Raw genomic sequence first — 13,820 nt, forward strand, 5'->3', positions numbered from 1 at the left:
GTATCCTGGCCTGGTGTGGAGGTGTCTCTACTTGTCACTTGTCCAGATGATGCCCTGCCTGTGCTCATGTGTCTTTTCCCCAGTCCTGGGCTGAAGTGTGAGAAATTAAACGCAGAATGGGTCCGTTAAAATTTCAGCTCACTTGAAGACCTTGGTGGCACTTTGTTCTTGTCCCTGTGAGTTCAAATATGGCATTTTTTCCTGTATTCAGGCCCCTTTTGTCGTTAGGTGCTGTGAGTCAATGAGGACCCCTGACAACCTGTGAGCCACAGATCAGAACCTTGCCCTGCCCTGCACCCTTCCACAGATCAAGCCATTCTCGCCATCTGTTGAGCACGTTGTTACTGCCATTTCATCGTCTTGTAGAGGGTCTTCTCTCTTTTCTGTCACCCTCCACCTTTCCCAGCATGATATCTTTTTCCAAGGATGGTCCCTCCTGATGACATGGCCAAAGGATGTGAGATGAAGCTTCATTCATCATCTTTGCCTCCAGAGAGCACTCTCTCTGCTCCTCCTCCAGGGAGCACTCTGGCTGCGCCTCCTCCAGGGAGCACTCTCTCTGCACCTCCTCCAGGGAGCACTCTGGCTGCGCTCCCTCCAGGGAGCACTCTGGCTGCGCCTCCTCCAGGGAGCACTCTGGTTGCACCTCCAGGGAGCACTCTGGCTGCACCTCCAGGGAGCAGTCTGGCTGCGCCTCCTCCAGGGAGCACTCTCACTGCGCCTCCTCCAGGGAGCATTCTGGGATCATGTTCTCCGTACCTCCTCCCAGACCGGTTTGCTCTTTTGACAGCACATGACATCATCAGCACTCTCCTCTAACACCACAGCTCAGAGGCCCCCAGCCTCTGGGACAGGGATTATGGAACAGCTAAAAACCAAACATGGCTCACTTTCCCCCCCCTCCCCTTTCAGGCTGCTCCTGCGTTTGATTGACGACTTTCTGCTGGTGACACCTCACCTGGAACAAGCTAAAACCTTTCTAAGGTACCTGTGTTTCTCATCAGATTCTTAGAGTCTGCACTGTTAACTCCGTTTCTGTTAGTAACCAGGAGTTGGGTACACCAGTGACGATGTGCTTGGCTGCTGTCTGGAAGGTCGGTGGTTCGTGTCCACCTGGCGCTCCACAGGAGACAGACGTGGTGGTCTGCCTCCTGGAAGCTTCCAGCCCTGGACGCCCTGTGGGCATTTCTCTGTTCTCCAGAGACAGAGTGGCCTTGGGTTTTGGTTTCATTCTGCTCTGCTCCGGAACACCTCATTGACTCAGAGGGAAGCTCTTGTTTCCAAACAAGATCCTGTCTGCAGGCAATAAACCTGCACCTGCCCACAGCCACCGGCTTGGTCCTGACTCATGAGACCCTCGGATGGACTTCCAAGGCTGTAAATCCTTGTGGGAGGAGACTGCCCACCTTTCTTCCTCAGAGCAGCTGGTGGATTTGAACTGCTCACCTCTCCCTTAGCAGCCACGTCCCTGGGACTTCTCGTCTGCAGGGACACGGTTAGGATTTCAACATAGATTTTAGTGGGCACAGCTCGCTAACACTCCCCAGGAACTGGCGTCCTCTGATCCAGTCTGTGTATTGTTGGCAAATGCTATCAAATTGAGTATGATTCATAGTGACCGTATGAAAAACACCTTTAAGCCCATTGCTGTAGGCCATATTGGTCTTCCTCACGGGGAGCCTTCCTCTTTTTTGCCGACCCTTCACCTTTCAAGACGAAATGTCCATTTCTAAGGAATGACCTCTCTTAGCGACATGGCCGAAGTATGGGAGCCTTTCCATCTTTGCCTTTAAGGAGCACTTTTCTAAGATGTATCTTTTGAGGTTATTTGGCACTTTATGGAATATTAAGTGCTCTTCTCCAACACCACAGTTCAAAGGCATCAGTTCTTTTGTCATCCGTATTCATTGTCCGGCTCTCAGATGTTTAGCAAGTGATTGAAAAGACCATTGCTTGAATCAGATGCACCTTAGTCTTCAAAGTGACGTCATTGCTCTTCAGTATTTTGGAGCGGTCCCTCTCAGCGGTCTTGCCCAAAGCAACAAATCTCCTGATCTGACTGCTGATACCAAGGATGTTGACTGTAGGTTCAAGTAAGAGGAAATAATTGACAGCTTCACTCTTTTCGCCGTCTATCATGATGTTGCATGTTGGCGCAGTGGTAAGGATCTTTGTGGATGTGAATATGTTTGGATATGTAGTCAGTATTGAAGGCTGTAGTGTTTGATCTTCCTCAACAAGTACCTCAGATCCTCCTCACTTTTAGAAAGCAAGATTGTATCATCTTGCACAATGCAGGTTGTTGATGAGTCTCCCGGAAATCCTGAGGCCACAGTCTTCTTCATAAACTCCAGCTTTACACATTATTTGCTCAGCATTGACTCAATCTGGAAAAAGGATACAACCGTGACACACTTCCTTTCTGATTTTTGCATGTTTCATTATATTTTGCTTTGTCTTCCCTTTGAAATCTCCTGTTCGGCTGTCTTACTTCAACATTCTAATGCAATTTTCATAGTTTCTTCTGACCTGCATTTTGGTTTTTTCTCTCTGCTCTGTCTTTGTAGTGACCTTTTGCTCTCTTCAGGGATAATATCCTTGAATTCATCTCACAGCTCTTCTGGACTTTCATCATTTGGGATCAATGCCTCAAACTCGTTCTTAACATGAGTTTTTGATTCAGGTGGCATAGACTCCAGGTCCCATTTTGGCTCCTGTGGCTTTTTTGAAATCTTCTTCCGTCTCAGTTTGAACTTCCACATGAGTGAGTGATGGCTTTTTACAACAGTCAGCACATGGTCTGGTTCTGACATTCCTATCAAGCTTCTCCAGTGATTCTTTCCACAGATGGAGTCGGTCTGATTACTGTGCACTCCATCAGGTGAGGTCCATGTGTCAAGTCACCTTTTGTGTTTGTTAAAGTGTTTGCAATGAATAAATCATTAAATGTATAAAACTTAATCATCTCTCCACCCCCTGCATTTCTGTCACCGAGTTGGTACTTTCTGACTACCATTCCTTCCACGTTGTTTCCGACTTGTACATTCCAGGCACCAGTAATCATTAATGCGTCTTGATTGCCTGTTTAATCAGTTTCAGGTTGTGGAAATTGTTAGGCATCTTCCGTTTCCTCTTTTTGCCTGTTTTGTGATTGTGCTGTCAATCTTTTTCTTGTGGGGGCCCTCTAGTATTCTTTTGATGTGAGACCCTTTTCTGAGATGGTATTGCCAAATGTTTTCCCCTAGTCAGTAGGTGTTCTTCTCACTCTGTTGGAAAATGGTTTTGATGCGCACAGGGGTTTAATCTTTAGAAAGTCTCATTCATCAGTTTTATCCTCTCCAGATTGTGCATTTCTGGCTGTAGTTGGCAGCCTCTTTATGCCATAGTCTAGGCCTTCTAAGATTGATCCCAGTTTTTCTCTGATGAACTTTATGCTTTTGGGCTTTATTCCCCGGTCTCTGATCCACCCTTTTGGCCTTAGCTGTTGCTACATGTATTTGAGTAACAGTCATGTTAACAGGACTTCCTTGTGTGTGTATGCATATAATACTATACTTGCAGCACTGCATTTTAGGGTAGACCTTGAAATTGTCCTTTGAATTATGAACGCAGCGCCTTTCTTTCTTCTTCTGTTTTTCCTCCCTGGCGTAGTAGTGGTCGCATTCAAAGTGGCCCATGCAGTCCATTTCCATTCCCTGGTGTCTTTGTGCATTCCATTTCCTTTATAACATCTTCTAGTTTTCTTACATTCATATATTTTATGTTCTACGTTCCAGTTATTAATGGTTGGTTGCAGCTGTTTCTCCGCATATTTGAATGACTTCCTGTCTGAATTCTACCTCTAACGGTAGAGCCACCCAGGCTTCTCTGTTGTTCATGCTTCAGGGCTTGTGAAGGCCTGTTTCGTCACAGTTTGGCCATCCTGCTTCCTAGTCTGTCTTAATTTGGAACTCTTCTGAAACCTGTCCCCCATGGGTGACCCTTCTGGTAAAAAGGGCAGAACTTGCTTGGTGTTTCTTAAGCTCAAAGAACTGAAAAATAAGCCTTGAGTTGAAGTATTGAGATGCTCTGACCCAGGAAGCATCAAAGGAAAATGGAAATAATACACAGAATCTCTGTACCAAAAGGAATTTGCCAACACTGAAACATATCAGGAAGTGCATATGATCAAGAGCCAGTGGTAAGAAAGGAAGATGTTCAAGCTGCACTGACTTAGGTCACTGGCAAAAAAGAAGGTCCCAGGAATCCACGGGACACAGTTTGGATATGTTTAAGTTAATTGATGGATCACCAGTCTATACCAGAAAATTTGGAGGACAGCTGCCTGGCTGACTGAATGGGAGAAGTCTATATTTGTTTCTATATTCAAGAAAGGTGATCCACAAGCATGTGGAAATTATCAAAGAGTATCATTAATATCACATATAAGTAAAATATTGCTGAAGATAATCCAAAAATGACTGGAACGGTACATTGACAGGGAACCACCAGAAGTTCAAGCTTAAAGGAGCTCTAGTGGCCTTGTGGCAAGAAGCTGCATTGCAATCCCAGAGGTATGCAGTTCAAATCCACCAAATGCTCTGCTGGAGAAGGAAGGACAGTCTCCTTCTGTGCCAGTCGGATCTGATTCGACGGGACTCAACCTGGGGGGAAAAAGAAGGGAGTTCAAGCTTAGTTTAGAAGAGACTGTGGAACCAGGTATATAATTGTTGATGTGAGATGGATCCTGGCTGAGAGCAGAGAATACCAGAAGAAGGTTTGTCTGTTTTTTAGCGACTATGTAAAGGCATTTGTGAATTAGGCAGATATTAACTGCCTGATGTCTTTGACTTGTGGTGTTGGAGAAGGGAATATCCTACGGGCCCCCAAAAGAACAAACAGGTATGTCCTGGAGAAGGTGCAGCCAGAGTGCTCTTTGGAGGCAAAGATGACAAAGCTTCATCTCACACACTTTGGGCACGTTGTTAGGAGAGGTTATTCCTTGGGAATGGACATCATGCTTGGAAAGGTGGGGGGAGTCAGTAAAAGAGAGAAAGACCCCCAATGAGATGGGTTGACACAGTGACCACAGCAATGGGCTCAAGTGTGTCAGAGATGATGAGGTTAGCACAGGACAGGACAGGGTTCTGATCTGCTGTTCCTGGGTTGCTGTGAATCATGCTCCACTCGATGGCACCTAACAACAGCAGCAACCACAAATGCCTGTGGGGTGAGGGCAGTACCCACCTTTGGGGACACGGGGAGTCGTGAGCATGTCCAGAACTGGTCATGCTTCCTCCCCGGAGTCCTGCCTGGTTTGGGCGTCCCCTCCGTGTTTCCTGTGACATGTCCTGAGTGTTCCCTGTTGGCTCACACTGCCCTCTGGTCTAGGACCCTGGTCCAGGGTGTGCCCGAATACGGCTGCACGATCAACCCATGCAAGACGGCGGTGAATTTCCCCGTGGACGACTGCCCGGGCCACGCGGCCACCCTCCAGCTGCCCGCGCACTGCCTGTTCCCCTGGTGTGGCCTGCTGCTGGACACCAGGACCCTGGAGGTCTTCTGTGACTACTCTAGGTATGTGCACCTGTCCAGGTGGGGAGCCACACCTCTGTCAGGGCGGGCGAGTCCCATTCCTGCGTCTGGTGAGACAGTGCTCCCCAGTCATGGAAGGTTGGGGCGGGACCCACCTTCGCACTGAGTGTCACCTCTTCTTGGGGCACACAGAAGTGTCTGTTTCTTGGGGATGAAGTGAGTCGGAGGGGAATGGTCCTCGGCTCTGGAGGACAGCGCAGCACCCTGCAGCCTGTGTCAGTGGGTCTTGGAGACACTGCATGACTTTAACAATGCTGACATTTTTTATTATTATTAACAATTTTAATGAAAATTTACAGAGACTTTGAGTTTCTGTTTATTCGTTGTTGCACTTTTCTCCCTGCCCACCCCTACCCCCAGGTCGCTCTTCTCTTTGAAAAGTAAAATTCTTTCATTGTTACACAATCCTGCCCCTCAAGTCCACTCCACTATACAGCCTTCATTCTGGACTCCTGTCATGACAATAATACCTAATCATTTATCCCTTTTAAATAGTTCTCTCCCTCATCTGTTTCAATGCAGTATACATAATGTATTCCGTCTTTCTCAGTCTCCCCCCAACCCCGATGTCAGTCCCATTTTACAGCAGTGGAACTATGCAGTATTAGACCTCAATGGTGAGATTTTTATGTGGCTGTTTGATTAGCTTCTCCCATTGCTGGGACTCACCCTTCTGTGGCCCTTTCTGGAAAGTGCCCGACAAATTGGACACAGGTGTTTGACAAACACCAGTCCAGAAAAAGACGCTCAGATGGTTTGTAGAAGAGTATGGATGTGAAATAAGCAAATGCAGAGAGGCTTCGCTGATTTAGGTATGAAGCAGCACAGTTTGAAATGCCAGTGTTGTTGTTGTTTGCTGTTAGAAGGAACAGACCCACAGCGACCCTCCAGTGGGTTTTCAGAGGCAGTAAATCACACTGGAGGAGACTGCCCATCCTTCTCCCACAGGGCAGCTGGTGGATTCGAACCATGGCCTCTGAGATTGCAGTGCAGCTTCTTACCGCTAGGCCACCAGAGCTCCCGAGTCCCTCTGAGGCTGCAGCCTGTTTTCTGAACTTGGGTGGAGGTGGGTGAGGGAGAGGCACCCGCCGGAGGGCAGACTGGCACAGCCTTTCTAGAGAGCAGCTTATTTACAGAAAACGCAGAGCCAGCTCTCAGCCCTCGGGTCAGTTCTCATTCCTGATGGCCTCAGAGGACAGGAGATAGGTCCCGTAGGCTTTCTAAGATGTTAAGTCATCACCAGAGCAATGGTCACACCTTTCTCCCGAGGGGTGGCTCGTGGGTTCGAACCACCAACTTTTCATTCAGCTGACTTTTTAGTTAGCGGTCCAGCGTTTAATAGGTGGTGCCACCACAGGCCCCGAAACCCAAAGCTCCTGCCCTCGAGATGATTCCAGCTCGCAATGATTCCTCGAGTGTTTGCAGCTGTCAGTCTACACAAGGAGGAGACTGTCCATGTGTCTCCAGTGGAGCTGCTGCTGGATTCAAACCACTGACCTTTTAAGTAGTAACCCAACACGCACAACACAGCACCGTCACTCCTTCTACTGCGCCACCCAGGCTCTCATATGGCCCACACGATCCTGAAAATGTTCATGGCTTTTCTCCCCAGTAATTCCACTTCTGGAAATCTCTCTGAAAGAAGGAACCAGAGACAGAGTCAGAGTTCACTTGAGTGTTTTTAACTGCTAATGCAGCCTGTCTTTTATGGTTCTTGTCTTTTGGCTAATTTATTATCGTTTTGTTGCTGAATGACAGAACCATTCGCCTCCTCAGCAGTTTGTCAGTTCAGTGACGGGTCCTCAGTCGTCTCCTCTCAGTTGCTCCTCCCCGCCTCGCGGCAGCTCACTATCCTCTAAGCTTCTTGTTCAGCCTGACAAACTGCCATTGTCAGTCTGATCCTATAAAGATGACTTTTTTTTTTAAATTGGGAAAAACATATTGGGGGTACAAGAAGGTGAGGGTTGGGGGCAGAAGGGTGAGGATGGGCCAGGATGCAGTTGCAGAGCTGCACAGTTTGGTCGGTGGGGGGAGCAGGTGAAGGAAATGATGAGGGTCCAGAGGGGACCAGATGCTACAGAGGAATGACAAGCATTTTCCAATGGTAATTAAACCAACTGTCTTATTGATTTGGGAATTGGATGCCGACTCTCTGGCTTCTTCATGCTGAACAGGGGCATAGATGTAAAGGGGGGACGGGAGGATGCTTTATCACCTTACTGGTGGTCTTGGGTTAAAGCTGCTTGCCTTCTTGCTCTGTTAGAAGATGTTTTCCTGTCATTTGTTCCCCTCTGGACTGCAAAGTGTTTTCCCAGGTGGGTCCAGTGAAGATGTCTGGTAGAACCCAGAGGCTCCATCCTCCTTTGCTTCCTTAGCTATCAGTTGTATTTCCTTTTTGTCACTTGTACTGGGTTCAGGGTCAATTCTGGAGTAAAACTCAGTGTTAAGGTTACCTATAGGAAAGGGAGCAAACCTAAAGAGAACAAACTTGTGAGTTACAAATAGAAGGACTTTGAGGGTGTTGCTTTCAGGTTTACTGGGGGGGAGGGTGGCAGAAGGTGGCCTAGGTAACATTCTCTGGATACCCTAGGTATTCTTTTTTTTTCCTTCCCACCCAGGGGTCAGAAGGCACAGTCTGGGGACTGAGGAGCTCACCCAGAGGGCCGCGATGTCTCGCCCCGAGCCGGGGGCCGAGGGCAGCCCACCCCGGGCAGAGGGCCGCGACGGCTCGCCCTGAGCCGGGAAGATGACTCTTAAGAAAGCCCAGTCCTCAGGACAGATGTTCTTTAATCTTGTTGTTGTGAGGTGCTGATGAGTTGAGTATGTCTCACTGCGACCCGTGAATGACAGATCTGAACCCTGTGCTACCCTGTCCCATTCTCATCATCTCTGACCCACTTGAACCTATTGGTGCAGGCACTGATTGTGTCATTCCACCTGGCCGAGGGTCTTCCCTTCCTTTGCTGTCCCTCTATTTTTCCAACCATCATGTCCCCCTCTCTAAGGAATAGCCTCTCCTAGCAACATGCCCAAAGTATGTGATAAGAAGCTTCACTGTCTTTGCCTCCAAGGAGCACTCTGGCTGCACTTTTCCCAAGACATACGATTTTCCTGGCAGTCCTTGGGATAGTCGGCAGTCTTCTCCAACACTACAACTCATGTGCATAAAATTATTCTGTCATCATTCATTGTCTTCCTTTTAGATGCATAGCAAGGGATTGAAAGGACCATGGACTAAGTCAGGCACACCTTAGTCTTCACACTGACATCATTGCTCCTCAGTAATTTGGAAAGATTCCTGACAGTGAACTTGGCTCAGTGCAATGCATCTCTTGATTTCCTGGCTCCTGGGTGTTGATTTCCTGGGCTCCTTACCAAGGGTGTTGATTGAGAATCTAAGTAAGATGAAATCATTGACTATTTCAATCTTGTCTGCATCCTTCATGATGTCCCCCAGGAAAGAGGATTTTTGTCAACTTGACGTTGCGTTGCAATCCATATTGAAGGCTGTACCCTTTGATCCTCTGCAGTAAGTGCTTCACATCCTCCTCACATTCAAGTTAAGTTGTGTCATCTTCATAATGCAGGCTGTGGATGGGTAACTTCTTTATTAGTTAAGCTCAATTACTGCTTGGTTTTAAGAAGCCTTCAAGGGTGTTTTTGGTGTTAGGGTTAGAAAACGGTCTCAGGACAAAATGAGATGGATTGACACAGTGATTGAAGCAGTGGACGTGAGCGTGGCTGAGATGACGAGGATAGTATAGGACTGGCCAGGGCTCGGATCTGTGGTTCATGGGCTCGCTGGGACACGTGGTTAACTTGACAGCAACAGTGGAAGAGTTCCCGGAAAGCCGCTTATTCAGACCACAGCTCTTAAACTGTTGATGTAGATCTTCTCACTGAGTCAAAACAGACTCGGAGCTGACCATGTGGCAGGTATTCGAGGGCTATAAATCACACAGGGAGATTCCTGTCCTTCTTCTGAGGACCACATGGTGGATTAGAGGTCAGAGGGGCGTGGCCTTGACATTAGCAGTGCAGCTCCTCTACACCACCGAGTTTCCAGTATGTGTGTGTGTGTATTAGTCATTCCATTTCTGAAAATTTCCCTTTAGGGAATGTTGTTGTTGTTGTTATGTGCCGTCGAGTCGCTTGCGACTCATAGAGACCCTATATAATAGCTCTAAATTTTGCTCTGTCCTGTGCCAATCGCACTGTCTCTGACACACCCATTCCGATTACCCCAGTCACTGAATCAATCCACCTCATAGAGGGCCTTCCCCTCCTGCGCTGTCCCTCCACCCTCCCAAGCGTGATGTCCTTCTCCAAGGACCGGTCTCTCTCCTCACAACATGTCCAAAGTATGTTAGAAGGAGCCTCAGAATCCTTGCCTCCAAGGAGCCACCCGGTTTAACCCTTTCCAGGACAAATCTGTTTGTTTTCCTAGCAGTCCATGGTATTCTCAATACTCTTCTCCAGCACTGCAGCTCAAAGGCATCAATTCTCCTTCTATCCTCCTTGGTCATTGTCCAACTCTCTGATGCATAACAAGTGATTGCAAAGACCATGGCCTGTATCAGATGCACCTTAGTCTCCAGAGAGACACCATTGCTCTTCAGTACTTTGGAGAGGTCCCTAACAGCAGACTTTCCCATTGCAGTACACCTTTGAGTGAGAGATTTTTCAGAGATTCTTAAGCGGTTCAAATGCTTTGAGAAGATGCCTTATGGTGGTAAATGATGGACAACATCGATACACAGTTTGTAGGTTGTTTGGTGTCACCGAGGTGCAGTCTTACTCTGTCGTTCATGTGATTTCAGAGCGTGTGGTGACGACATACATGTTCTCGGGCTAGCAGTGCTCAGGAAGCTGCCCTCGGTGGTGTGGACAGAGCATGCTGCGTCTGTCTTGGATGTGTGATTTGGGCGTGTTGTCTGGAGGGGCCAGTTTAGAAAGACATCGTGCTGGGAGAGTGGATGGAGGGTCAGAGAAGGGGAGGAAGACCCTCCCTGAGGCAGAATGACGTAGTGACAACAGCAGTGAGCTGGAGTGGTGAGGACGGCAGGGGCTGGGGCACAGGGCTCAGCTCTGTTCCTCGGGGTCACTCCGCGTGGGCGCTAACGTGACGGCTCCTAACAACACAGTGAGCGTAGTGTGTAGGCGGTGCTGATGGTGCTGAGAGACTCTGGTTTAGTGGTGCTCTGGTGGTGTAATGGTCAAAGCACTCAGCCTGTCACCTAAAGGTTGGTGGTTTGAAGTCACTGGTGGCCCCACGAGAGAGAGAGAGATGATGCAGTCTCCCCCTTCCCCTGTCAGTGGTGTGCTTGGTGCTGAGCAGTGCACATGTGTGCCATGTGGTGTAGAGACGTGTTCAGTGATGCATTTGGCACAGAGTAAGTAGTGCACACATGTGTAGTGTGATGTTGAGGAACGTTCAGTGTTGTGTGGTGACACGTGTTTAGTGCTGGGTGGTACACACACATGCTGTGTGGTATAGAGGCGTGCTCTGTGGTGTGCATGGCACTGAGTAGTGCACGCACGTGTTGTGTGATGTCATGGCGTGCTCTGTGGTGTGCGTGGCACTGAGCAGTGCACGCACGCGTCGTGTGATGTAGAGGTGTGCTCTGTGGTGTGTGGTGATACGTGTTTGTTGCTGTGCAGTGCACATGCATTGTGTGATGTCATGGCGTGCTCTGTGGTGTGCTTGGCGCTGAGCAGTGCACCCACGCGTCATGTGATGTAGAGGTATGTTCTGTGTTTGCTGCTGTGCAGTACACATGCATTATGTGATGTCATGGTGTGCTCTGTGGTGTGCGTGACACTGAGCAGTGCACGCACGCTTCGTGTGATGTCATGACGTGCTCTGTGGTGTGGGATGACACGTGTCCATTGCTGTGGCTGAACATGTCTGACGGGCTCCATCCCTCCCCGTCTCTGCAGTTACGCCTCAACCTCGATCAAAGCGAGCCTCGTCTTCAACCACGGCGTAAGGGCCGGGAGGAACATGCGGCGCAAGCTCTTCGCGGTCTTGAGGCTCAAGTGTCACAGCCTGTTTCTGGATTTGCAGGTGAGCGCGTCCGCAGCGGGGGCGGAGCACCTTCCGGAACCGCCAGGTGCTGTAGCCCGGAATTGGGAGCTGTGCGTGCTTACCTGTCAAGCGCCTGCGTGTGGACATGTGAGCCTGCTTGCGTGTGAATGTGTGTGTAGATGGTACGAATGGGTGTTCATGCATACACGTGCGTGCATTGATGTCCACATTGTGCATCCGTGTGCATGAGTATGCACATGACCATGCACTTGAACCTGGCCACCAACTGTCCTCCCTTGGGCCTGGGCCTCTCCATTGAGAGGATGCAAGGTCACAGGTGCTTAATGGGCTCAGGGCTGTGGAAATGGACACGCAGGTCAGGGCTGGTGGAGGGGCACACCTATGCCACGGGGTGATGGTGTGAGCAATCTTCATCAACCCCAAGGGTCCAACACAACAGCCAGCCTGCCATTGTCCTGTGGGTGGGCTGGGCTCCCTCCTTGTGTGAGCTGAGCTAGACCCGGTAAAGCCAGGGCAGACCCCATGTGGGCTGGCCCCCCTGTGTGGGATAGGCTGGACCCCCTGTGGCCTGAGCTTGACCCCATATGGCTGGATGGCACCCCTGTATTCCTGGATGGATGGGGACTGGACCCCATGTGTGCTGGGCTGGATTCCATATGGACTGGGCCCCAACTGGGCCAGGCCGGGCCCCCTTGTGGACAGACCTAGGCCCCATATATGCTGGTCTGGATTCCATAAGGACTAGGCCCTAGTTGGACTGGGCTGGGCCTCCTTGTGGGCCAAGCTGGACCCTATATGTGGTGGGCTGGATTCCATATGGACTGCGCCCTAGTTGGGCCAGGCTGGGCCTCCTTTTGGGCCAGGCTGGACCCCATGTGTTCTGTTCTGGATTCCATCTGGGTTGGTCAAACCCCATTGTGGCCTGAGCTTGACTCAGTACAGGCTAAGGACAGGCCTCCCTGGCACAGATAGGCCGATTCCCCCTTCTGTTTTCCTGCTGCCTGAGAAAGCAGAGAAACAGTTGAGGGAAATGCTCACTGGTTTCTCTCCCCCCCAGGTGAACAATCTTCAGACTGTCTTCATCAGCGTCTACAAGATCTTCCTCCTGCAGGCCTACAGGTGTGCTGCAGCCGCACCGCCACTGGGGGGCAGCGCAGGCCAGGGAAGTGGGTCTGGACAGGCAGCCATCCAGCCCCAGGTGCTGACCTGGCTGGGCAGTGGGGAGGGTCTTCACTGAGGAGTCCTGGAGGCAGCCCCTCAGGGAGGGTGGAGGGCCTCCGGTGGGCTTTCTGTGGGAGAGGAGAGGGGCTGGACTGTTTGCACACTTCTCTGCCTGCCCCCAGAAAGGCAGCTTTCCCACGGGAGGGACAGGTGAGCAGAGGTGTTGGGTGCCCGGGGTGGGTCACATGGTCACTCTGCGTTTATGCCTAAGCAGGGTTCTTGTCTAATTCAGCAATTAAGTCAAGACCCAACAAAGATGGTCCTGTGATCACATCAGGCCAGGAAAGCATGTTTTTAACCCCAAAGAGTGATCACGCCGTCTGTATTTCCGCAGGGCCCAGGTGGTCTCGGGCCCGGCGCCCCCACTGCTTTGTCAGGGACCAGGCCAGGCAGTCTGTGCGGAGTCTCGAAGCTCCCGCCTCCCGCCGCCTGCGTTCTCTTCTCTTGATGGTCTTGTGCTTGTATTTTTTACATGTTTGAGTTTTCCCTGGCTGTGTACCAGGGTTCTTCCCCACCCGCTCCCCTTCAAGGTTATAATGGTTTATTTTCTTCTCTTTCATTGATTTTTGAGTGAAAGTTTACAAAACAAAGCGGTTCTGCATTCAGTCATTCATATATACTATGTTTTATGGCATTAATTATAATATCCATGATACTACAATACACAGTACACAGAATACCACAGTGTAGTTCTCACAGTGCCACAACATAACACACAGTTCCAGGATACATAGTACACACAGCACCACAATTTAATTCTCACGGTGCTACAGTGCACACTATCCACAGTACACACACAACACACAGTACACATAGTACTGACACACAGTGCTCACAGTACCACGATACACAGTACCCATAGTACCACGATACACAGTACCCACAGTACCACGATACACAGTACCCATAGTACCACGATACACAGTACCCATAGTACCACGATACACAGTACCCACAGTACCACGATACACAGTAC

The 13,820-nt window shown here is 49.7% G+C and overlaps 1 protein-coding gene across 2 annotated transcripts in view; it reads left to right on the forward strand.

Annotated features, from left to right (window-relative positions):
• The window catches only part of TERT (telomerase reverse transcriptase), a 45,609-nt gene that overhangs the window by 26,811 nt on the left and 4,978 nt on the right, over positions 1-13,820 (forward strand). The window contains exons 10-13 of one of the 2 annotated variants that reach the window (XM_006893166.1): positions 913-984; positions 5,371-5,556; positions 11,515-11,641; positions 12,681-12,742. In XM_006893166.1, the coding sequence (XP_006893228.1) occupies positions 913-984; positions 5,371-5,556; positions 11,515-11,641; positions 12,681-12,742 (447 nt within the window). The remainder of the gene's footprint in view (positions 1-912; positions 985-5,370; positions 5,557-11,514; positions 11,642-12,680; positions 12,743-13,820) is intronic. The other variant, XM_006893167.1, reaches the window with a different exon arrangement.

Source organism: Elephantulus edwardii, unplaced genomic scaffold (assembly GCF_000299155.1).
Source record: "Elephantulus edwardii isolate Elephantulus edwardi_28Jun2011 unplaced genomic scaffold, EleEdw1.0 scaffold00125, whole genome shotgun sequence".
Classification (NCBI taxonomy): domain Eukaryota; kingdom Metazoa; phylum Chordata; class Mammalia; order Macroscelidea; family Macroscelididae; genus Elephantulus; species Elephantulus edwardii.